The following is a 24,935-nucleotide window of genomic DNA, read 5'->3' as shown; positions in this document are numbered from 1 at the left end:
GAAACGCTCCATTCTACTGGCACAAGTACTTGATAATAAAATGAATTTGCTACCAATGAGACTCTTGGAATTGCAATATTCTTTGCTTTTCAGAAACATGGCTCTCAGACAAGATACCCCCCACGGCTATTCAACTCGGATTCTCAATTCTCATGGGCCGCACTGGACAGTGGAGTCGGGGAAATCGAGGGGGGAGGGAGGCGTTTACCTCATCAACTCCAACTGGTGTGGTAATTCCAACACGATGGCAGTGTCAACCCACTGTTCACCCGTCTTGGAATACCTTATGGTCAAATGCCGGCCCTTCTACCTCCCGAGGTAGTTTTCAGCTGTTATCGGGACTGCTGTAAACATTTCACCACAGGACAATAAAAAGAATAAGCTGGCGCTTAAACTGTGCAAGGCTACAAACTATCTGCAATTTTAAGCCGGCATCAATAAGACACTTGATGCCCATCTTTCATCAACACGTCTCCAAACCACTAGGGGCGATTAAGTCCTAGTCCTACTGCTATTCTACCCACAAGCAAGCATACAAGACCCTCCCTCGTCCTCCATTCTGCAAATCATATCACGACTCCGTACTTTTACTTCCGGTTTACAAGCAAAAGCTGAAACAGGAAGTACCCGCGATTCGCTCCATTGAGAAATGGTCACCAGAATCAGAGGGTATGCTTCAAGACTGCTTTGCTAGTGCTGATTGGAATATGTTTAATGACTCCACCGATAACATTGAAGAGTGAACCACCTCAGTCACCGGCTTCAATAGAAAATGCATCGGCTGAGCAAGGGTCATAACACTGTATTGCAGTGCTTGAGGAAAAACTACAGGCCCGGGTTTGATCCTAGGTTGTGTCAAAGCCAGCCGTGACCGGGAGGCCTATGAGGTGGCGCACAATTGTCTCAGCTTCGTACGAATTAGGGGAGGGTTTGGCCGGCCAGGAATTCCTTGTCCCATCGCGCTCGGCTCGGGCGATTGTGGGGGCCAGGTCATCTGATGCAGCACTCGATCGCACTCCTTCTTGGTCAAATAGCCCTCAAACACCCTGGAGGTGTGTTGGGTTTGTTGAAAAACAAATCAGTCCCACTAAGCCCAAACCAGATGGGACGGCGTATCGCTGCAGAATGCTGTGGTAGCCATGCTGGTTAAGTGTGCCTTGAATTCTCAATAAATCACAGACTGCGTCAACGGCAAAGCACCCCCCCACAATCACAGCACCTCCTCCATGCTTCACAGTGGGAACCACACATGCTGAGAGCATCCATTCACCTACTCTATGTCTCACAAAGACATGGCAGTTGGAATGTAAAAATCTAATTCGGACTCAGACCAAAAGAACAGATTTACACCGGTCTAATGTTCTTTGCTCATGTTTCTTGGCCCATGCAAGTCTCTTATTCTAGTAGTGGTTTCTTTGCAGCAATTCGACCATGACGGCCTGATTCACCCAGTCTCCTCTGAACAGTTGATGTTGAGATGTGTCTGTTACTTGAACTCTGTGAAGCAATTATTTGGGCTGCCATTTTTGAGGCTGGTAACTCTAATGAACTTATCCTCTGCAGCAGAGATAACTTCGGGACTTCCTTTCATGTGGCGGTCATCTTCCTTTCCTATGTCCAGTTTCATCATCGCGCTTGATGGTTTTTGTGACTGCACTTGAAGAATCTTTCAAAGTTCTTGACATTTTCTGTATTGACTGACCTTCATGTCTTAAAGTAATGGACAGTCATTTCTCTTTGCTTACTTGAGCCGTTCTTGCCATAATATTTCACCAAATAGGGCTATATTCTCTATATCCCACCTACTTTTTCACAACACAACTGATTGGCTCAAATGCATTAAGGAAAGAAATTCCACAAATTAACTTAAGGCACACCTGTTCATTGAAATTAATTCCAGGTGACTACCTCATGAGGCTGGTTTAGAGAATTCCAAGACTGTGCAAAGCTGTCATCAAGGCAACAGGCGGCTACTTTGAAGAATCTCAAATATAACATATATTTTGATTTGTTTAACACGTTTTTGGTTCCATGTGTTATTTAATAGTTCTGATGTCTACACTATTATTCTATAATGTAGAAAATAGCAAAAATAAAGAAAAACCCTGGAATGAGTACGTGTGTCCAAACTTGAATGGTATAGGGTGTGTGTGATATATATAGCACACAGAGCTATCGCAGAAAACACTGATGCTACAGCCAAAGACAGCAATAAGTACACGAAGGCCCACTATGACCTCTGCAGAGTCATCAAAAGGACAATACAGGAATAAGGTGGAATCAGATCTCACAGGCTCCGACACGTGGCATGGGCTACAGTCTATTACGGAGTACAAAGGAAAACCCAACCGTGATCTGCCCAACGACACCTCCCTATCAGACGAATTCAATGCATTTTATGCACGCTTTGACAACAACATCAAGCCGGGTGTGAGGGCCATCGCTGACCCAGAGGACTGGGTGTTTTAAGATGACCACAATCAATCTCAATTGCTCTCCACACTGCCCTCACCCACCTAGATAAGAGGAAAACCTATGTGAGAATGCTGTTCATTGACTACAGCTCAGCGTTCAACACCATTATCCCCTCCAAGCTTAGGACTCTGGGTCTGAACACCTCTCTATGCAACTGGACTTTGACGGGCTGACCCCAGGTGGTGAGGGTAGGCAACATCCCTGTGTTAAGGGTCAGCGTGGTGGAGGTGATGTGTGCTTAGTCCCCTCCTGTACTCCCTGTTCACCCACGACTGTGTGACCACCATTATCAAGGTCGTTGACGTCACGATGGTGGTTGCCCTGATCACCGGTGACGATGAGTCAGCCTACAGGGAGGTCAATGACCTGACAGTGTGGTGCAGGAGCAAAAATTAATTAGATGAATGTCTACTTTGTCATGTCATTAAATTAAGATGTTATTTTTATTTTTTATTTTTTTTATTTCACCTTTATTTAACCAGGTAGGCTAGTTGAGAACAAGTTCTCATTTGCAACTGCGACCTGGCCAAGATAAAGCATAGCAGTGTGAACAGACAACACGGAGTTACACATGGAGTAAACAATTAACAAGTCAATAACACAGTAGAAAACAAAGGGGGGGTCTATATACAATGTGTGCAAAAGGCATGAGGAGGTAGGCAAATAATTACAATTTTGCAGATTAACACTGGAGTGATAAATGATCAGATGGTCATGTACAGGTAGAGATATTGGTGTGCAGAAGAGCAGAAAAGTAAATAAATAAAAACAGTATGGGGATGAGGTAGGTGAAAAGGGTGGGCTATTTACCAATAGACTATGTACAGCTGCAGCGATCGGTTAGCTGCTCAGATAGCTGATGTTTGAAGTTGGTGAGGGAGATAAAAGTCTCCAACTTCAGCGATTTTTATAACAAAAACATTGTAACTCGAAGAGTTTTCATACGGTCTATATCATGTTTACATCTTTTCCACACAGCGTGAAGTATCCAGGATAAAGACAATATTTTTGTGACGATAAAGTTGTGATTTTAGTTCTCCAAACGAGATCATAGTAAATTCTGATACCTTGCCTTGAAACTAGCTACGCCCCCAGGGAACCCAGAGGTGTCAGCAAGATGGAAACGCCCCCTTTTTACTCGAGGGTATAAAGCATTTGAGTTAATAATTAATATATCAGACTAGAATGACCACGAGCTGCAGCCGAGGTCTATGATTAGTCACGACCCTGAAAACGCAACATGAGATTGAAGACAAAGGAACCTCTTAACAATCAATGCTACGGTTGAGTACTGTATCTAAGATGATGAATTCAAGCAGGACTATTTGGTTATTCTCTTCAAGTCATCGTTTGTCTACACTGCTTTCATCCCCATGCTGGGAACATCTATTTCACTGATTAGCCGTCCTCAGAAGACCACTCTTCCAGAACGAATACAAGGAAAAAGACAACTAAGAGAAAGGACATTGTGACATCTTGTGGACAATCAGATACTTACACCCGAGAACGAAGGAGACGGTCAGCCAAAGAACAAGGCCTCTGTCGAACCTTTCTCACTAAGCCCACGAAGGCCTGGGCCCAACAAAGACACCCAATGAAGACAACACGTAAATACATGCATTATACTTCTTACCCATAAGAACGGCAGATCGGGTCAAGGTATTAGGGCTATTATAAGTATAGTTCCCAAATGTATCCAAGTGTTGCTTTTCTCTCTTGCTCTCTCTCCCTCGCTCTCTCTCTAAATCTCCATCTTGTGTAACATGTCATGTCGTGTTGGTCCGCTAGGGACCTGTTGTCATTGTATACACACACACACACACCACATTCATTTATCTTGTTAGTAAATAAATGTGTGTGGTATGGAATGATTAGTGAGACCCAGATTTGTGCAGAGTCTACGATGTTCAGAATGAGACTGATATGAGGAAATGATTCATTTATGACTAGTATATCTATATTCTTGAGCTAATTCGGGAAATGGTGACTCATTAAACAAACTCCTCCAGTGGTGCCCCAAATTCCTAATGAGTTCAATGTTACATGATTAATTAATAATTAAACAGGTAAGTAATTAAACAAGTAGGTAATTAAATTGATGAATAGCAGTGATCACATTAATGATTGTCACGTCAGCTCTATTGTAGTTATTTTGGATCTCAGTGACGCGTTTGATACTATTGATCATAACATCTTTGTTGACCGGCTAGGTAGGAATCTCTCACGCTGCCCACCAGTGGTTCAGGTCATATCTATGTGGTAGATGTTTCTCAGTGAGCATGGGTGGTTCAGTATTGTCCCCAACACCTATTCACTACGGTGTCCCTCAGGTGTCAATTCTGGGCCCCATCCATTTTTCTCAGTACATGCTTCCATTTATCATTCGCAATCATTACATTTAGTTATGATTGACACACAGCTGTATTTACCAATCAGACTCAATGACCAAGCTAGCGTAGCTACCCTTAAGTGTCTTGCTGACGTCAAATATTGTATGTCTTACCATTTTCTCAAGCTCAATGATATTTGTCCCACACCTCATTAGTCAACCAATGTAAAGCCTGCGGCCAGAAACATTGGTGTCTTCTTTGAACCTGACCTAAACCTTGAGATGCATGTAAAGAAGTTTGTCCAGTCCTGCTTTTATCATCTAAGAGACAGCTAAAGTCAAGTATTTATTTTAGTCACTGATCTGGACAAAGTTATACATACAGTAATCTAGGCGTGAGGGAATAAAATTAACTCTGTATTAATGTCTGCCAGAAATCACTGCATTGTTTAGTTAAGGGGTGTCAAACATTAGGCCCCAAAAGTGGTTCAATCCAGCCCGTAGTTGGTTTGAGTAAACATTACATATTTTTTTTAACTGTGAGGACTACTTTTTGCAAATATTGACAGCAAGGAAATATAACCAACTTTCAGCACGGACCTCCTTAACAACAGAATGCGGCCCACGGGGCAAAATTAGTTTGACAACCCTGGTCTAGTTAGTTCAAAATGATGCAGCTCAGCTTTTAACAGGCAAAATAAAATGTACACATATCACACTTTAGCTTCTCTACACTGGCTACCAGTCACTTTGAGAATAGATTTAAATGTTTTATTAAATCGTACTATATATCTGATCTTGAATATCCCTACGAGCCAGGACGCAGCCTGAGATCCTCTGACAGGGCTCTGTAGATCATTCCAAAGTCTAGATTGAAAACTAAAGGAGACTAGAAATTTGCCATTAGGACCCTTAGACTTTGGAATGATCTGCTAGAGGAGATCAGACTTGTAGATTCAGTGCCTCTTAAAACCCTGCTGAAGACACACTTATAAAGATGATTTTAATGGATTATTTTAAATTCTCCTTCATCCGGTCTTTGTTAGTACTTTTATTTTAATATTTTATGATGTAAAGCACTTTGTTCCTTGTATTGAAAACGCTATACAAATATTTATGATTATTTTTTAAAAGTTGTGTCATCACTGTTGGCTGCAGCCAAAAAGTGTTTGGTAAAAACCTACAGTGCATTCGATAAGTATTCAGACCCCTTGACTTTTCAACATTGTTAAATTAAAGCTTTATTCTACATTGGATTAAATCCCCCCCCAAATAAAAAAACAGATATTTACAAACGTATTCAGACCCTTTACTCAGTACTTTGTTGAAGCACCTTTGGCAGCGATTACAGAGTCTTCTTGGTCATGACGCTACAAGCTTGGCACATCTGTATTCGGGGAGTTTCTCCCATTCGTCTTCTCAGATCCTCTCAAGTGCTGTCAGGTTGGATGGAGAGTGTTGCTACACAGTTATTTCCAGGTCTTTCCAGAGGTGTTCGATTGTGTTCAAGTCCAGGCTCTGGCTGGGCCACTCAAGGACATTCAGACATATCCCAAAGGCACTCCTGCGTTGTCTTGACTGTGTAGTTAGGGTCAATGTCCTGTTGGAAGGCGAACCTTTGCCCAAGTCTGAGGTCCTGAGCACTCTGTAGCAGGTTTTCATCAAGGAACTCTTTACTTTGCTCCATTAACAATTCCCTCGACCCTGAGTCCCTGCAGTTGAAAAACATCCCCACAGCATTATGCTGCCACCACCATGCTTCACTGTAGGGATGGTGCCAGGTTCTTCCAGACGTGATGCTTGGCATTCAGGCCAAAGAGTTCAATATTAGTGTCATCAGACCAGAGAATATTGTTTCTCTTTTAGAGGTCAACCGATTATGATCTTTCAACACCAATACCGATAATAGGAGGACCAAAAAAGCCGATCGGCCGATTTAAAAATGTTTTTGTAATAATGACAATTACAACAATACTGAATGAACACTTATTTTAACTTAATAATATAATTTATCCTCAACTTAACCTCAGGTAAATAATGAAACATGTTCAATTTGGTTTAAATAATGCAAAAACAAAGTGTTGGAGAAGAACGTAAAAGTGCAATATGTGCTACGTAAGAAAGCTAACGTTTCAGTTCCTTGCTCAGAACATATGAAAGCTGGTGGTTCCTTTTAACATGAGTCTTCAATATTCCCAGGTAAGAAGTTTTAGGTTGTAGTTATTATAGGAATTATAGGACTATTTCCCTCTGACTATTGGATGTTCTTAGGCACTTTAGTATTGCCAGTGTAACAGTATGGCTTCCGTCCCTCTAGTTAGCGCGCGCTAACTAGCTAGCCATTTCACTTCGGTTACACCATCCTAATCTCGGGAGTTGATAGGCTTGAAGTCATAAACAGCTCAATGCTTGACGCACAACGAAGAGCTGCTGGCAAAACGCACTCAAGTGCTGTTTGAATGAATGTTTACGCGCCTGCTTCTGCCTACCACCGCTCAGTCAGATACTTAGATACTTGTATGCTCAGTCAGATTATATGCAACGCAGGACACGCTAGATAGTATCTAGTAATATCATCAACCATGTGTAGTTAACTAGTGATTATGATTGATTGTTTTTTATAAGATAAGTTTAATGCTAGCTAGCAACTTCACAAGGAGCCTGCCTGTTACGCGAATGCAGTAAGCCAAGGGGAGTGATACGAGAGAGAGGCAGGTCGTTAGACTGTTGGACTAGTTAACTGTAAGGTTGCAAGATTGGATGCCCCGAGCTGACAAGGTGAAAATCTGTCGTTCTGCCACTGAACAAGTCAGTTAATCTCTTGAAGCTAGGGGGAAAAATAACGTTCCCAAAGTAAACGGCCTATTTCTCAGGACCAGATGCTAGAATATGCATATAATTGACAGATTAGGATAGAAAACACTAAAAAGTTTCCAAAACTGTCAAAATATTGTCTGTGAGTATAACAGAACTGATATTGCAGGCGAAACCCTGAGAAAAATCAAACCAGGAAGTGGCTTCTATTTTGAAAACTCCATGTTCCATAGCCTCCCATTGCGCCATTTAAAGGGATATCAACCAGATTCCTTTTCCTATCGCTTCTTTAATTAAGGTGTCACCAGTCTTCAGACATAGTTTCAGGCTTTTATTTTGAAGAATGAGCCAGAAAGATAACATTGCGTAAGTGGATAGGTGGGGGCTCAGAGTGAATTGTGCGCAAAAGAGTTACTCTTTTGTTACTCCCGGTCCTAGTGAAAAGCCAACTGTCCCGGTTGATATATATTATCGAATAGATATTTAAAAAACACCCTGAGAATTGATTATAAAAAACGTCTGACATGTTTCTGTGGACATTATAGATATAATTTGCAATTTTTGTCTGCGTTGTCGTGACCGCTCTTTCTGGTGGATTCCTGGGCATAACGCACCAAACTAACGGAGGTATTTGGATACAAAAAATATCTTTATGGAACAAAAGGAACATTTGTCGTCTAACTGGGAGTCTCGTGAGTGAAAACATCTGAAGATCAAAGGTAAACGATTAATTTAATTGCTTTTCTGAATTTCGTGATCAAGTTACCTGATGCTAAGTGTACTTATTGTTTTGTCGAGCAATCGATAAACTTACACAAACACTTGGATTGCTTTCGCTGTAAAGTATAATTTCAAAATCTGAGACAGGTGGATTAACAAAAGGCTAAGCCTTTTTTATTTGCGCCCAAAAATACCGATTTCCGATTGTTATGAAAACTTGAACTCGGCCCTAATTAATCGGCCTTTCCGATTAATCGATCGACCACTGAGATAGTTGTTCTTCTGGAAGGTTCTCCCATCCCCACAATGGAACTCTAGAGCTCTGTCAGAGTGACCATCGGGTTCTTGGTCACCTCCCTGACCAAGTCCCTTCTCCCCCGATTGCTCAGTTTGGCCGGGCAGCCAGCTCTATGAAGAGTCTTGGTGTTTCCAAACTTCTTCCTTTTAATAATTATGGAGGCCACTGTGACCTTGGGGACCTTCAATGCTGCAGAAATGTTTTGGTACCCTTCACCAGATCTGTGCCATAACACAATCCTGTCTCGGAGCTCTACGGACAATTCCGTCGACCTAATCAAAACATCTTCATTAGGCTGCCTTTTAAAGATCACTTGTTGGTAGTAGCAAGCAGTGAATGGACATTGTTTTTTCCTCTTTAGTATATATTTTTGTCTAGCTTCTGTATAAAGTATATTATTTGCGTAAAACTGTCTTCAATTGTCTGTGACCTACCGATGACGTCCTTGTCGTGCTGGGGGATAAGCTCCTTCCAGTTGGCCTGGACAGGCTGGGCAAAGTTTATGTTGATGAGGCGGTAGCGCGGGGCCTCTAGGTTGGTCTTGAAGGTGAAGACTGTGCCCTCATTGGTCACGTACTCGTACTCCGCATCAAAGTTGTCTATCAGCTTCACCCACGGCAACAGGCCTGGAGAAGAAAGAGATACAAGGGGATACAATGAGTGATCCAATGCGATGCACACAGAGGGCTAATCAAAAGATCTGCTTATGGATGGATTTTGCCCATTTAACCAGGTTTTCCCATTGAGCTCAAATGAAGAAGAAAAAAATCTAAGGAGATTTGGCATGATTTATAGCCAATATGGCAAAACAAATAATGTCATGATTAGGGCCAGGCCTTTATGTCATGATTAGGGCCAGGCCTTTATGTCATGATTAGGGCCAGGCCTTTATGTCATGATTAGGGCCAGGCCTTTATGTCATGATTAGGGCCAGGCCTTTATGTCATGATTAGGGCCAGGCCTTTATGTCATGATTAGGGCCAGGCCTTTATGTCATGATTAGGGCCAGGCCTTTATGTCATGATTAGGGCCAGGCCTTTATGTCATGATTAGGGCCAGGCCTTTATGTCATGATTAGGGCCAGGCCTTTATGTCATGATTAGGGCCAGGCCTTAATGTCATGATTAGGGCCAGGCCTTTATGTCATGATTAGGGCCAGGCCTTTATGTCATGATTAGGGCCAGGCCTTAATGTCATGATTAGGGCCAGGCCTTAATGTCATGATTAGGGCCAGGCCTTAATGTCATGATTAGGGCCAGGCCTTAATGTCATGATTAGGGCCAGGCCTTAATGTCATGATTAGGGCCAGGCCTTAATGTCATGATTAGGGCCAGGCCTTTATGTCATGATTAGGGCCAGGCCTTAATGTCATGATTAGGGCCAGGCCTTTATGTCATGATTAGGGCCAGGCCTTTATGTCATGATTAGGGCCAGGCCTTTATGTCATGATTAGGGCCAGGCCTTTATGTCATGATTAGGGCCAGGCCTTTATGTCATGATTAGGGCCAGGCCTTTATGTCATGATTAGGGCCAGGCCTTTATGTCATGATTAGGGCCAGGCCTTTATGTCATGATTAGGGCCAGGCCTTTATGTCATGATTAGGGCCAGGCCTTTATGTCATGATAGGGCCGCCTTATGTCATGATTAGGGCCAGGCCTTTATGTCATGATTAGGGCCAGGCCTTAATGTCATGATTAGGGCCAGGCCTTAATGTCATGATTAGGGCCAGGCCTTAATGTCATGATTAGGGCCAGGCCTTAATGTCATGATTAGGGCCAGGCCTTAATGTCATGATTAGGGCCAGGCCTTAATGTCATGATTAGGGCCAGGCCTTTATGTCATGATTAGGGCCAGGCCTTAATGTCATGATTAGGGCCAGGCCTTTATGTCATGATTAGGGCCAGGCCTTTATGTCATGATTAGGGCCAGGCCTTTATGTCATGATTAGGGCCAGGCCTTTATGTCATGATTAGGGCCAGGCCTTTATGTCATGATTAGGGCCAGGCCTTTATGTCATGATTAGGGCCAGGCCTTTATGTCATGATTAGGGCCAGGCCTTTATGTCATGATTAGGGCCAGGCCTTTATGTCATGATTAGGGCCAGGCCTTTATGTCATGATTAGGGCCAGGCCTTTATGTCATGATTAGGGCCAGGCCTTTATGTCATGATTAGGGCCAGGCCTTTATGTCATGATTAGGGCCAGGCCTTTATGTCATGATTAGGGCCAGGCCTTTATGTCATGATTAGGGCCAGGCCTTTATGTCATGATTAGGGCCAGGCCTTTATGTCATGATTAGGGCCAGGCCTTTATGTCATGATTAGGGCCAGGCCTTTATGTCATGATTAGGGCCAGGCCTTTATGTCATGATTAGGGCCAGGCCTTTATGTCATGATTAGGGCCAGGCCTTTATGTCATGATTAGGGCCAGGCCTTTATGTCATGATTAGGGCCAGGCCTTTATGTCATGATTAGGGCCAGGCCTTTATGTCATGATTAGGGCCAGGCCTTTATGTCATGATTAGGGCCAGGCCTTTATGTCATGATTAGGGCCAGGCCTTTATGTCATGATTAGGGCCAGGCCTTTATGTCATGATTAGGGCCAGGCCTTTATGTCATGATTAGGGCCAGGCCTTTATGTCATGATTAGGGCCAGGCCTTTATGTCATGATTAGGGCCAGGCCTTTATGTCATGATTAGGGCCAGGCCTTTATGTCATGATTAGGGCCAGGCCTTTATGTCATGATTAGGGCCAGGCCTTTATGTCATGATTAGGGCCAGGCCTTTATGTCATGATTAGGGCCAGGCCTTTATGTCATGATTAGGGCCAGGCCTTTATGTCATGATTAGGGCCAGGCCTTTATGTCATGATTAGGGCCAGGCCTTTATGTCATGATTAGGGCCAGGCCTTTATGTCATGATTAGGGCCAGGCCTTTATGTCATGATTAGGGCCAGGCCTTTATGTCATGATTAGGGCCAGGCCTTTATGTCATGATTAGGGCCAGGCCTTTATGTCATGATTAGGGCCAGGCCTTTATGTCATGATTAGGGCCAGGCCTTTATGTCATGATTAGGGCCAGGCCTTTATGTCATGATTAGGGCCAGGCCTTTATGTCATGATTAGGGCCAGGCCTTTATGTCATGATTAGGGCCAGGCCTTTATGTCATGATTAGGGCCAGGCCTTTATGTCATGATTAGGGCCAGGCCTTTATGTCATGATTAGGGCCAGGCCTTTATGTCATGATTAGGGCCAGGCCTTTATGTCATGATTAGGGCCAGGCCTTTATGTCATGATTAGGGCCAGGCCTTTATTTTATTTAGCATGTCGACCATCACACCATGTGTGAATTAATTGTCACGTGTGCATAGCATGATGCAGGCCCGGGACCCTCCAGTCTTCGGGGGGCCTGATTGGTGTCACACTTTTGCCCCAGCTAACACACCTGACTCCAATACTCAACTAAACATAGTCAGTTGATTGGTGTCACACTTTTGCCCCAGCTAACACACCTGACTCCAATACTCAACTAAACATAGTCAGTTGATTGGTGTCACACTTTTGCCCCAGCTAACACACCTGACTCCAATACTCAACTAAACATAGTCAGTTGATTGGTGTCACACTTTTGCCCCAGCTAACACACCTGACTCCAATACTCAACTAAACATAGTCAGTTAAAAATGCAATTGCTAGGGATGGGGGAAAAGTGACACCAAATCAAATCAGGCCCGGGAGGAATGGATTTGTCCAGGCCTGAATCGAACGTAATTAACCAATTAGTCCGAAAATAAATTCCCAACCATGTAGATTGACTTCAAATTAAAATGTTTGCTGACAATAATTCACATCAGCAGCTTTAGCCTAATGCTCTTGTTTTTTTAACTAGAAAATTATCATGATCCATTGGGTAATTTGTCACTTTCAATGATACAGTAATGTTTTGTATTAAAATAAACACAGTATGTCAGATGGCATTTTACACCCCCTCCACCCGTCACCTCAAGATTCATGTTTTGGTTCATAGCACTAGCTGCACCACTGTTTAAAATGAAAAGGACATTTAAAAATGTATTTTGTTGAAACAGCGATACAAATCTAACAGTACAAGTCCAATGGAGTTGTTACATACAGTATAATTTGAGCTGCGTGAACCACGAGCAAATTATTTGGATAATTTCATGTTCCCTGTAATAACCCTGATGAGCATGGCATGTCTGATTAGGCTTCGCTGTATAGCAGACTGATGCTGTCATCAACCTACCAAAGGTTGCACCTTAGCAGAAACCTGCATGTCTGGTAGCTTGCCAGCGGTCAATGGGGACCTCGTAAGCAGTTTACAAGCATTTAACAATTTTTGCCATCTATTTTCCAAACTTCAAATAGGTTAAATCACATTGTTAAAATGTTTTAATTCAGTTCCAAAAGCAACAGTCCTGGCTGAGCTCCACAGGCTATGCACACCATGGCCGCTTCATGGTTACAATTTAGCCAAGCTGTGTCGGTATGCAGCAAATGAGAAAGCACATGATATAAAAACAGATCTGCTTGCGGGCCCGGCTCCACGAGGGGGAAAAAAAGGAGCTTAGCCACCTGTGTGCCAACTCAGTTTTAGTTTTATGTCCCAATATAAAAATAGCAAAAAAGTTCAAATGATTGAGTGACTGGGCAGGGGTGCAACCATGGGTGGGCCTGGGAGAGAATAGGTCCACCCACTTGGGAGCAAGGCCCACCCACCACGGAGCCAGGCCCCACCAATCAGAATAAATGTTTCACTACAAAAGGGCTTTATTACAGACAGAAATACTCCCCAGTTTCATCTAACGTCCAGGTGGCTGGTCTTACACAATCCCGCAGGTAAAGAAGCCAGATGTGAAGGTCCTGGGCTGGCGTGGTTACACGAGGTCGGAGGTTGTATCGCCAAATTCTCTAAAACGACGTTGGAGGCAGCTTATTGTAGAGAAATTAACATTCAATTCTCTGGTAACAGCTTGGGTGGACATTCCTGCAGTGAGCATTCCAATTGCACACTCCCTCAAAACTTGACACATCTGTGTCATTGCACTGTCCTATCCCATCTGGACAAGAGCAATACCTATGTAAGAATGCTGTTCATTGACTATAGCTCAGCATTCAACACCATAGTACCCTCCAAGCTCATCATTAAGCTCGAGGCCCTGGGTATTAGGTCCTGGCCTTCCTAACGGGCCACCCCCAGGTGGTGAAGCTAGGAAACAACATCTCCACTTCGCTGATCCTCAACACTGGGGCCCCACAAGGGTGCATGCTCAGCCCCCTCCTGTACTTCCTGTTCACCCATGACTGCATGGCCATGCACGCCTACAACTCAGACGACACAAAAGGAGTAGGCTTGACTACCAACAACGAGACAGCCTGCAGGGAGGAGGGGAGGGCTATGGGAGTGTGGTGTCAGGAAAATAACCTCACTCATCAACAAAACTAAGAAGATGATTGTGGACTTCAGGAAACAGCAGATGGAGCACACCCTATCCACAGACAGGACAGCAGTGGAGAAGGTGGAAAGTTAAGTTCCTCTGCGTACATATCACTGACAAACTGAAATAGTCCACCCACACAGACAGTGTGGTGACGGCACAACCGCTCCTCTTCAATCTCCGGAACCTGAAGAAATTTGGCTCGTCACCCAAAACCCTCACACACTTTTACAGATGTACAATTGAGAGCATCCTGTCGGGCTGTATCACCGCCTAGTACGGCAACTACACCGCCCACAACCACAAGGCTCACAAGAGGGTGGTGCGGTCACCACCAGGGGCAAACTACCCACTCTCCAGGACGCCCAAACTGTTGCATATACCCTGACTCTACGTGCAATGAACTCAAGAGAAATGACACAATTTCACCTGGTTAATATTGCCTGCTAAACTGGATTAGTAGTTATAACTAGTGATTATGATTGATTGTTTTTTATAAGTTTAATGCTAGCTAGCAATTTACCTTGGCTTCTACTGCATTTGCGTAACAGGCAGCCTACTCATGGAGTGCAATGGTTAGAGTGTTGGACTAGTTAACTGTGCGGTTGCATGAAAACCCATTTTCCCCCCTCAGGAGACTGAAAAGATTTGGCGTGTGTCCCCAGATCCTAAAAAAGTTCTACAGCTGCACCAGAGAGCATCCTGACCGGTCGCATCACCGCCTGGTATGGTGACACTGCTCGGCATCTGACTACAAGGTGCTACAGAGGGTAGTGCGTACGGCCAAGTACATCACTGGGGCCGACCTTCTTGCCATCCAGGACCTATATACCAGGCGGTTTCAGAGGAAGGCCCTAAAAATTGTCAAAGACTCCAGAGGCCCTAGTCATAGACTGTTCTCTCTGCTACCGCATGGAAAGCAGTACCAGAGCACAAAGTCTAGGTTCAAAAGGCTCCTTAACAGCTTCTACCCTGAAGCCATTAGACTGATAAACAATTAATCAAATTGCTACCCAGACTATTTGCATTGACCTGTTTTTTTACGCTACGGCTACTCGCTGTTTATTATCTATGCAGTCCCTTTACCCCTACCTACATGTACATTTTACCTCGATAACTTGTACCCCCGCCCACTGACTCGGTACCGGTACCCCCTGTATATAGATAGCCTCCTTATTGTTATGTTATTGTGTTATTACAATTACCTCAACTACCTGTTTATTATCTATGCAGTCCCTTTACCCCTACCTACATGTACAAATGACCTCAACTAACCTGCACGACTCTGTACCAGTACCCCATGTATATAGCCTCGTTATTGTATTGTTACTTTTTATTTAAAAAAATGTACTTTAGTTTTATTTAGTAAATATTTTCATAACTATTTCTTGAACTGCATTGTTGGTTAAGGAAGCTACAGAAAGCTTCAGCGGAACCATCGTTTTGGGCGAGGGTACTTGTGATTATTAATTTATTATGAAGGCAAGGGGTACCTGTGATGCCCTGAGGAGTGGTTTGGAGGTCGCAGTACCACAGCCGGTTGACCGGGTCACAGCCCTCCCTGATGGACAACAGCACATAGCGTCCGTCATCGGACACCTGAAGAGAGCGACACTGGTCAAGCACTCTGACCACAAAACTCTTCCGCTAACCCAAATAAAATACCAGAGAAATTGCTAACAGCAAAATTGTGTGTAGATGGGGAACAGGATTGGCATAGATGTGAAATGAACAGGAAATTTTACTTACATTAAAGATAACGACATTACTCAAATAATGTAATTTCTGCTTCTGCACCCTGTCTGTTGAGGAGCGTTTAAGTAATAGTGACTCCCTACCTCGACACCGCTCATCCACTTGGGGTGGTCGGAGAACTCAGCACATAGGCAGTCCTGGGACTGGGGGGTCCCCAGCACGTGAAAGTAGAGCTTCTGGTGCAGGTTGGTGGACGTCTCCGTGCCTAGAGGAGAGAGAGACGTTAATGTACCATGTCTGCCCCATTGTGGCAATGGGAGATCCCTAACATATTATAAACACGCAACGATTTTACTGAGTTACAGTTCTTGTAAGGAAATCAGTCAATTGAAAATAATTCATTAGGCCCTAATCACGACTGGGAATACAGATACGCATCTGTTGTTCACAGATCACAGATTGAGGCTTGGATCAGAAAACCAGTCAGTATCTAGTGTGACCATTTACTTCATGCAGCGTGACATCTCCTTCCCATAGAGTTGATCAGGCTGTTGATTGTGGCCCACTCCTCTTCAATTGCTGTGCAAAGTTGCTGGATATTGGCGGGAACTGGAACACGCTGTCGTACACGTCGATCCAGAGAATCCCAAACATGCTCAATGGGTCACATCTGGTGATTATGCAGCCAAAGGAAGAAATGTGACATTTTCAGCTTCCAGGAGTTGTGTACAGATCCTTGCGACATGGGGCCGTGCATTATCATGCTGAAACATGAGGTGATGACTGCGAATGAATGGTAAGACAATGAGCCTTAGGACTTCGTTGCGTATCTCCGTGCATTCAAATTGTCATCACTAAAATGCAATTGTGTTCATTGTCTGTAGCTTATGCCTGCCCATAGCCCCACCGCGGGGCACTCTGTTCACAACGTTGACATCAGCAAATCGCGCGCCCACACGAGGCCATACAAGTGGTCTGCGATTGTAAGGCCAGTTGGATGTACTGCCAAACAAAAAAACGGAGGCGGCTTATGGTAGAGAAATGAACATTCAAGTCTCTGGCAACAGCTTGGGTGGACATTACTGCAGTCAGCATACCAATTGCATGCTCCCACATTTTAGTGGCCTTTTATTGTCCCAACACAAGGTACACCTATGCAATGATCATGCGGTTTAATCAACTTCTCAGGTGGATGGATTACCTTGGCAAAGGATAAATGCTCACTAACTGGGATGTAAACTAATTTGTGCATAAAAATTGAGAGAAATTAGCTTTGTGCATTTTGAACATTTCTGCGATCTTTAATTTCAAGTCAAGATACATGGGACCCACACTTTACATGTTGCGTTTATATTTTTGTTCAGTGTGCGTCTACGTAGCCAGGATGCTCACCGTCGCTCTTGCCCTCCTGCATGGGGTAAGAGTTGTAGAAGAGGCCCTTGCCGTCGTGGGTCCAGGACATGCAGCTGAACTTAACCCTCTCTAGTTTGTCCTTGAGGGCGACAGCCCCCTCCACCTGCAGGAAGTGCATCTCCACCCAGTCCGAGCCGCTGGCGCTGGTACCATACGCCAGGTATTCGCCATCCTCCGAGAACGCATAGCCTGAGGATTGACAGAACCTGATTTAAAGCCTTTATTTAACCAAGTAAGACTTTTATAGTGAAGACATAACAGGAGACACTGGAGAGCAGGGTCACAATGAGTTAACCTATGCCAGGATTCCCCGACAGGTGAAGTTCTCTCGACATACAGTACCAGTCAGAAGTTTGGACACACCTACTCAATACAGGGTTTCTTTACTTCTACAATGTAGAATAATAGTGAAGATAGACACTATATATGGAATCATGTAGGAAACAAAAAAGGGTTCAATCAAAGTATATATATTTTTTTTTTCTCTTCAAAGTAGCCACCCTTTGCCTTGATGTCAGCTTTGCAGACTTGGCACTCGCTCAACCAGCTTCATGAGGTAGTCACCTGGAACGCATTTCAATTAAGAGTGTGCCTTGTTAAAATTACATTTGTGGAATTTCTTTCCTTAATGTGTTTGAGCCAAATCAGTTGTGTTGTGACAAGGTAGGGTAGTATACACAAGATAGCCCTATTTGGTAAAAGACCAAGTCCAAATTTAGGCAAGAACAGCTCAAATAAGCAAAGATAAATGACAGTCAAGCATTACTTTAAGACATTAAAGGTCAGTCAATCTGGAAAATTAAGAACTTTGAAAGTTTCTTCAAGTGCAGTCGCAAAAACTATCAAGCGCTATGAAACTGGCTCTCATGGAGGACTGCCACAGGAAAGGAAGACACAGAGTTACCTCTCATTAGAGTTGCCAGCCTCAGAAATCAAAGCCCAAATAATTGCTTCACAGAGTTCAAGTAACAGACACAACATCAACTGTTCAGAGGAGACCACATGTGTGGTTCCCCCGTGAAGCATGGAGGTGGTGGTGTGATGGCGTGTGGGTGATTTGCTGGTGGAACTGTCAGTGATTGATTTAGAATTCAAGGCACACTTAACCAGCATTGCTACCACAGCATTCTGCATCGATACGTCATCCCATCTGGCTTGCGCTTATCATTTGTTTTACAACAGGACAATGACCAAACACACCTCCAGGCTTGACCAAGAAGGAGAGTGATGAAGTGCTGCATCAGATGACCTGGCCTCCACAATCACCCAAACTCAACCCAATTGAGATGGTTTGGGATGAGTTGGACCGCAGAGTGAAGGAAAAGCATTCCAGGTGAAGCTGGTTGAGAAAATGCCAAGAGTGTGCTAAGCTGTCATCAAGGCAAAGGGTGGCTACTTTGAAGAAACTTAAACAAATAAATATTTTACCTTTAAAAAAAAATGTTGGTTACTAGATGATTCCATGTGTTATTTCATAGTTGTCATCAAGGCAAAGGGTTTGTTGTTACTAGATGATTCCATGTGTTATTTCATAGTTGTCATCAAGGCAAAGGGTTTGTTGTTACTAGATGATTCCATGTGTTATTTCATAGTTGTCATCAAGGCAAAGGGTTTGTTGTTACTAGATGATTCCATGTGTTATTTCATAGTTGTCATCAAGGCAAAGGGTTTGTTGTTACTAGATGATTCCATGTGTTATTTCATAGTTGTCATCAAGGCAAAGGGTTTGTTGTTACTAGATGATTCCATGTGTTATTTCATAGTTGATGTCTTAACTGTTATTCGACAATGTTAAAAATGGTAACAAAAAAAACCTGGAATGATGTCCAAACCTTTGACTGGTACTATAACACACACACACACACACACACACACACAGCATTCGGAAAGTATTTAGACCCTTGGCTTTTTCCACATTTTGTTACATTATAGCCTTATTAGGTGCTCCATCATGCTGGAAAAAGCTTTGTTTGTCACCAAACTGTTCCTGGATGGTTGGGAGAAGTTGCTCTCGGAGGATGTGTTGGTAACATTCTTTATTCATGGCTGTGTTCTTAGGCAAAATTGTGAGTGAGCCCACTCCCTTGGCTGAGAAGCAACCCCACACATGAACGGTCTCAGGATGCTTTACTGTTGGCATGACACAGGACTGATGGTAGCACTCACCTCGTCTTCTCCGGACAAGCTTTTTTCCGGATGCCCCAAACAATTGAGAAAATGACTTTACCCCAAAAATGACTTTACCCCAGTACTCAGCAGTCCAATCCCTGTACCTTTTGCAAAATATCAGTCTGTCCATTATGTTTATCCTGCAGAGAAGTGGCTCCTTTGCTGCCCTTCATGACACCAGGCCATCCTTCAAAATGTTTCACCTCACTGTGTGTGCAGGTCCACTCACACCTGCCTGCTGCCATTCCTGAGCAAGCTCTGTACTGGTGGTGTCTCAATCCCGCAGCTGAAACAACTTTAGGAGACGGTCCAGGTGCTTGCTGGACTTTCTTGGGCGCCCTGAAACCTTCTTCACAACAATTGAACTGCTCTCCTTGAAGTTCTTGATGATACGATAAATGGTTGATTTAGGGGCAATCTTACTGGCAACAATATCCTAGCCTGTGACGCCCTTTCTGTGCAAAGCAATGATGACGGCACGTGTTTCCTTGCAGCTAACCATGTTTGACAGAGGAATAACAGTGATTCCAAGCACCACCCTCCCTCCTTTTGAAGCTTCCAGTCTGTTACTCGAACTCAATCAGCATGACAGAGTGATCTCCAGTCTTGTCCTCATCAACACTCACACCTGTGTCAACGAGAGAATCACTGACATAATGTCAGCTGGTCCTTTTGTGGCAGGGCTGAAATGCAGTGGAAATGTTTTTGGGGGATTCAGTTCATTTGCATGACAAAGAGGGACTTGGCAATTAATTGCAGTTAATTTGATCACTCTTCATAACATTCTGGAGTATATGCAAATTGTCATCATACAAACTGAGGCAGCAGACTTTGTGAAAAATCAACATTTGATTCATTCTCAACTTTTGGCCACGACTGTACACACAATAGCATATAATTTTTTCTCTCCAAATGTCGCAAATGTATTACATAAAATACAGAAATCTAATTTACGTAACTATTCACACCCCTGAGTCAATACTTCATATAAGCAACTTTGGCAGTGAATATAGCTGTTAGGCTATCATTTTTTAGTCCAAGAGATTTCCACACCTGGATTGTGCAACATTTGCCCATTATTATTTTCAAAATACTTAAAGCTCTGTCAAATTGGTTGTTGATCATTGCTAGACAACCATTTTCAGGTCATTCCAAAGATTTCAGAAGATTTAAGTCAGAATTGTAACTCGGCCACTCAGGAACATTCAGGGTCTTGTGGTAAGCAACTCCAGTGTAGATTTGTCCTTGTGTTTTAGGTTATTGTCCTGCTGAAAGGTGAATACATCTCCCACTGTCTGGTGAAAAACAGACTGAACCAGGTTTTCCTTTAGGATTTTGCCTGTGCTTAGCTCCATTCTGAAAAACTCCCTAGTCCTTAATGATTACAAGCACACCCATAATATGATGCAGCTACCACAACTCTTGAAAATATGGAGAGTGGTACTCCGTAACGTGTTCTATTGGATTTGCCCCAAACATAACACTTTGTATTCAGGACAAAAAGTGAATTGCTTTGCCACATATTTTGCAGTATTACTTTCAGTGCCTTGCTGTAAACAGGATGCGTGCTTTGGAATATGTTTATTCTGTACAGGCTTTCTTTTCACTGTCAATTAGGTTAGTATTGTGGAGCAATTACAATGTTGTTGATCCATCTTCAGTTTTATCCCATCACAGCCATTAAACTCTGTTTTAAAGTCAGCATTAGCCAAACTGAAATCCCTGAGCGGTTTCCTTCCTCCCTGGCAACTGAGTTAGGAAGGACACCTGTATCTTTGTATTGACTAGGTGTATTGATACATCATCCAAAGTGTAATTAATATTTCACCATACTCAACGGGATGTTCAATATCTTCCCCCCCCCCCCCCCTTTTTACACACACATCTACCAATAGGTGCCCTTCTTTGCGAGGCATTGGAAAACCTCACTGGTCTATGTGGTTGAATCGGTGTTTGAAATTCACTGCTCAAATGAGGGACCTTACATAATTTAGTGTGTTGGGTACAGAGATGAGGTAGTGATTAAAATAAAATGTTAAACACTATTACTGCACAAAGACTGAGTCCATGCAACTTGTGACTTTAGGCAATGTTTACTCCTGAAGTTATATAAGCCTGCCATAACAAAAGGGGTTGAATACTTATTAACGCAAGAGATTTCAGCTTTTCATTTTTAATTAACTTGTAAAAATGTCCAAAAACATAATTCCACTTTGACATTATGGGGTATTGTGTGTAGGCCAGTGACAAATCTCAAATGAATCCATTTTAAATTCAGGCTGTAGCAAAACAAAATGTGGAACAAGTCAAGGGGTGTCAATACTTTCTGAATACACATCATATAGCCTTGCTCGTCCGGCTAGACATCATAGTACCCAGTCAGCGACACACATTGATTGTTAATAGAGAATATATCATGAAGACAATGGCCATCTGTGTAGTATTGTCAATAAAGAAATGTGTTTTAAATATTAATATTGTTTGTACACATTTCAGTCTCCCACCTTGTAAAGCAACAGTCCCGTCCTCAGAGAAAGTGTTTGGGTCCAGAAAGACTGTGGGGTCTGCCTCCAGACTCTCCTGAACATACATCACACTCTGGTTCTGGAGACCCGTGTTATAGAAGTGGAAATACCTGCAGAGGGGGCCAGGAATGTGAGCCAGACATCAATAGAACCTTACTACACAGTATTCCAAGAGACAAGTCCCCCTGAGCCTCTCAGGGCGTTGTCACACAGTTTTGAGCTACAGTTCGAATCAGAGATCTTGTTATTTTGTATTATTTACATTTTAGTCTGGTAGGTTTCACATTAGAAATGTTAGTTGGTTTGACATTTTGGCAAACACCACGTGTCCATGCATGTCTTTTGTTAAATCCATTTATGATTATAATGAAGCATCACCTGTGTGTCCCAATCTTCATATTAGTTTCACTTTGATCTTTCAACATGCAGCAGGAAACAGAGAAATAGATGCTCTAACTTCGACGTGAATAGGCTATATTCAGAAGCCTATAACCCTGGTATAGCCCTCGTGTCCCCTAATCTGCATAGGATGCTCTCAAATGCGCTGCTACTCACAGAATGTTTCAGGGATCTCAAGTTATGATGCTGTGTGCATTTCGTCAAATGCTCGCAGTCAAACAACCAATAATAGCGCTCGACTCTTTCTTTCTTTCTCACCTGCAGCGAACTGCACCAGGGTTCGAATTGAATCGGACCACTACTACCCTTTTTGAGCGAACCATGGTGGATTGTTTAGTGCGTTTCTGAGTGCAGTGTTCACACCAGTCCAAACAAAGCAAAATAAGGGGGTAAGAGCTCTGAACAAAAATGCACCAAACCAATTTGATGGAAAGCCACCTTCAAGGAGCAGCTATATCGTGTTCACAAGAAACCAAACTGGGAGGGCCTACTTGGGGTGTAAGTCATTATTTTTCTTAACGAAAAACATTTTGAAGCAGAATCATTTTTCTATTTGACAAATGCAGCTAGGTCCCTGCGCCATTTGATAGTTTGCGTCTGTTGGGTTTCTAGTGAATAAACCTCTGGAGCTGTCCAATAAGAAATGCTCATTTTTATTTTTCTGTTGCAGAACATTTAAGACATTTTCTGTTACATGCCCTAATGAACATGACCCTGTGTTTTTGGGTGCAACAAAAGTCCTCAAAACTCCCACACCTTGACCTAGCCAGCAGATCCGACCTGCTTGCTTACAGATGCACTAGGGTCGGAATGACTGCTGTGGACATTTTTCCAGAAAACTGTCATTCAATATTTTCAGTGTAACAGTTGGGATAATGAGACACCTTTCTCACCCCTGGAATGAGGGACATTTTCCAAGCCATATCCGCAGTTTCTTAATTTACAAAGGATGGCTGTCTGACCCTAGTGTAGCTGTAAGCAAGCGGGTCGGATGTGCTCGCTAACCTTGACCCAACCCTACTCCTCTCACCTACTCCCCCTCTTGAAGGGGCAGCTGTATTTGGGGTAGTCGTAGAGCTCCGTCATGCGCTCCTTGAACAGGTCTCGCACCTCACAGCGCTCCAAGTAGGGCAGTGTCAGCTGGTTCTGAGCATTGACAAAAGCCTGGGAAGAAACAAGACATATCAACATCAATGTAATGACCACTAATTCACAGGTGGTGGTGCTGGTTGCAACCTTACCTACTGTGTCAGTAGCCTATGTCAATACCTGTTGGACATTTTTGGTAGATGTGCTGAGTTGGTGACTCAAATTTAATTTAACCCCCCCCTCCCCCTTGATTGTGGGGAGGAGTTGGCAGTGGCACATTCTACAGTGACCAACTCAGCTAATTTTATTATACCTTGATAAAAGTAATAACATACAAATTAATGTGAATTTCATCAGAATTGAAAATATTGACCCCGACTAAGGACTCCCTGACCGAAATCAACTGGTAACGTTGCGATAACATTCCTTCAACCAGTGTTGAATGAATGGCAAATGGGCGTTTACCTGCGTCTTTTCGCTGTCTGGGTCTTCCAGCCAACTGTACGGGTCTGGAATCTTATTGCCATGGTAGTCGTCCACCTGTGAGAAATCACAAGCAGGTGAAATCCATAATGTGCGGCAGCAGTCACCCAACAACTTTGATCATTTGCTGCTCGATGTTATGCGATAACATGACAGCGCTAAGGTTAGCTTGCTAGCTAGCCAGCCTATGCAAAAGCTTTGCTAGCAGCTAGCTAACATGAGACAAAGCCAACAAAAGGAGAACGAAGCCGAGCTAACGTTAGCTGGCTGACTCATTCATTCGAGGTTTGGTTATCCATGCCGTTAACATTAGCCTACAGGCTAACAGTTAGCTAGCCGATGTTCATTTGTTAGCTCGCGAACTCGGTTCATAGCTAACAATGTGCATGTGTTCAAATGCCAACTAATTTTAGTAGCCTCAAACTACCTAAATAAACAAAGACTGCTAGCTAGTTAGCAAGTACCGGTACATGGCAAGCTAGCAAGTGGCTAGCTCCTCCCCATTGCCTTGGAAGCGACATGACAAGCTAGCCTGTTACTTACAACTGCCTCGTCACGGTAAGCATTTGGGTATTGGAAAGACATTTTAGAAGTGACTGTTCTTGAATTCCGTAATAAGAAAAGTTGTGTCAAAGACTTAAATAATTGTTTGGATATGACTTTCTGGACCCGTCCAAACATCAACTTCTTCTTAAAATGTCTTACTCTTCTTCAAGGATTTATTGACAGACTACATCCCAAAAGGTGAATTGCCGCCACCTATTGGGTGGGGTAAAAATTAAAATACTCTTAACAAAAATATATACAAAATAATAATAAAATAACAAAAACTTATAATAATTTCCACATATTATCCTCAATGTACTCCTTCACTTAGTCAAATGTACTCGGATCCCTACACAGGCTCTGGGGCCTGAGAGGGGGAAGCATCTTCAAATCAAAGTTTATTTGTCACGTGCGCCGAATACAACAGGTGTAGACCTTACAGTGAAATGCTTACTTACAGGTTCTAACCAATAGTGCGGGGAAAAAAAGGTATGTGTGTGTGTGTGTGTGTGTGTGTGTGACATA

The 24,935-nt window shown here is 43.2% G+C and overlaps 1 protein-coding gene across 1 annotated transcript in view; it reads right to left on the bottom strand.

The window, feature by feature from the left end:
* The window catches only part of LOC109876269 (prolyl endopeptidase), a 54,391-nt gene extending 29,813 nt beyond the window's left edge, over nucleotides 1-24,578 (bottom strand). The window contains exons 1-8 of the mRNA XM_020468719.2: nucleotides 24,408-24,578; nucleotides 23,847-23,921; nucleotides 23,323-23,456; nucleotides 21,873-22,003; nucleotides 17,179-17,388; nucleotides 15,930-16,051; nucleotides 15,585-15,690; nucleotides 9,071-9,262 (exon numbers count right to left, since the gene is read on the bottom strand). Of these exons, the coding sequence (XP_020324308.2) occupies nucleotides 9,071-9,262; nucleotides 15,585-15,690; nucleotides 15,930-16,051; nucleotides 17,179-17,388; nucleotides 21,873-22,003; nucleotides 23,323-23,456; nucleotides 23,847-23,921; nucleotides 24,408-24,545 (1,108 nt within the window). The 5' untranslated portion in view covers nucleotides 24,546-24,578. The remainder of the gene's footprint in view (nucleotides 1-9,070; nucleotides 9,263-15,584; nucleotides 15,691-15,929; nucleotides 16,052-17,178; nucleotides 17,389-21,872; nucleotides 22,004-23,322; nucleotides 23,457-23,846; nucleotides 23,922-24,407) is intronic.
* Nucleotides 24,579-24,935: the final 357 nt, after the last annotated feature.

This window comes from Oncorhynchus kisutch, linkage group LG21 (genome assembly GCF_002021735.2).
Source record: "Oncorhynchus kisutch isolate 150728-3 linkage group LG21, Okis_V2, whole genome shotgun sequence".
Lineage (NCBI taxonomy): Eukaryota > Metazoa > Chordata > Actinopteri > Salmoniformes > Salmonidae > Oncorhynchus > Oncorhynchus kisutch.
The sequence above is the reverse complement of the archived record's forward strand: the minus strand, read 5'-3'. Positions and strand labels throughout refer to the sequence as shown.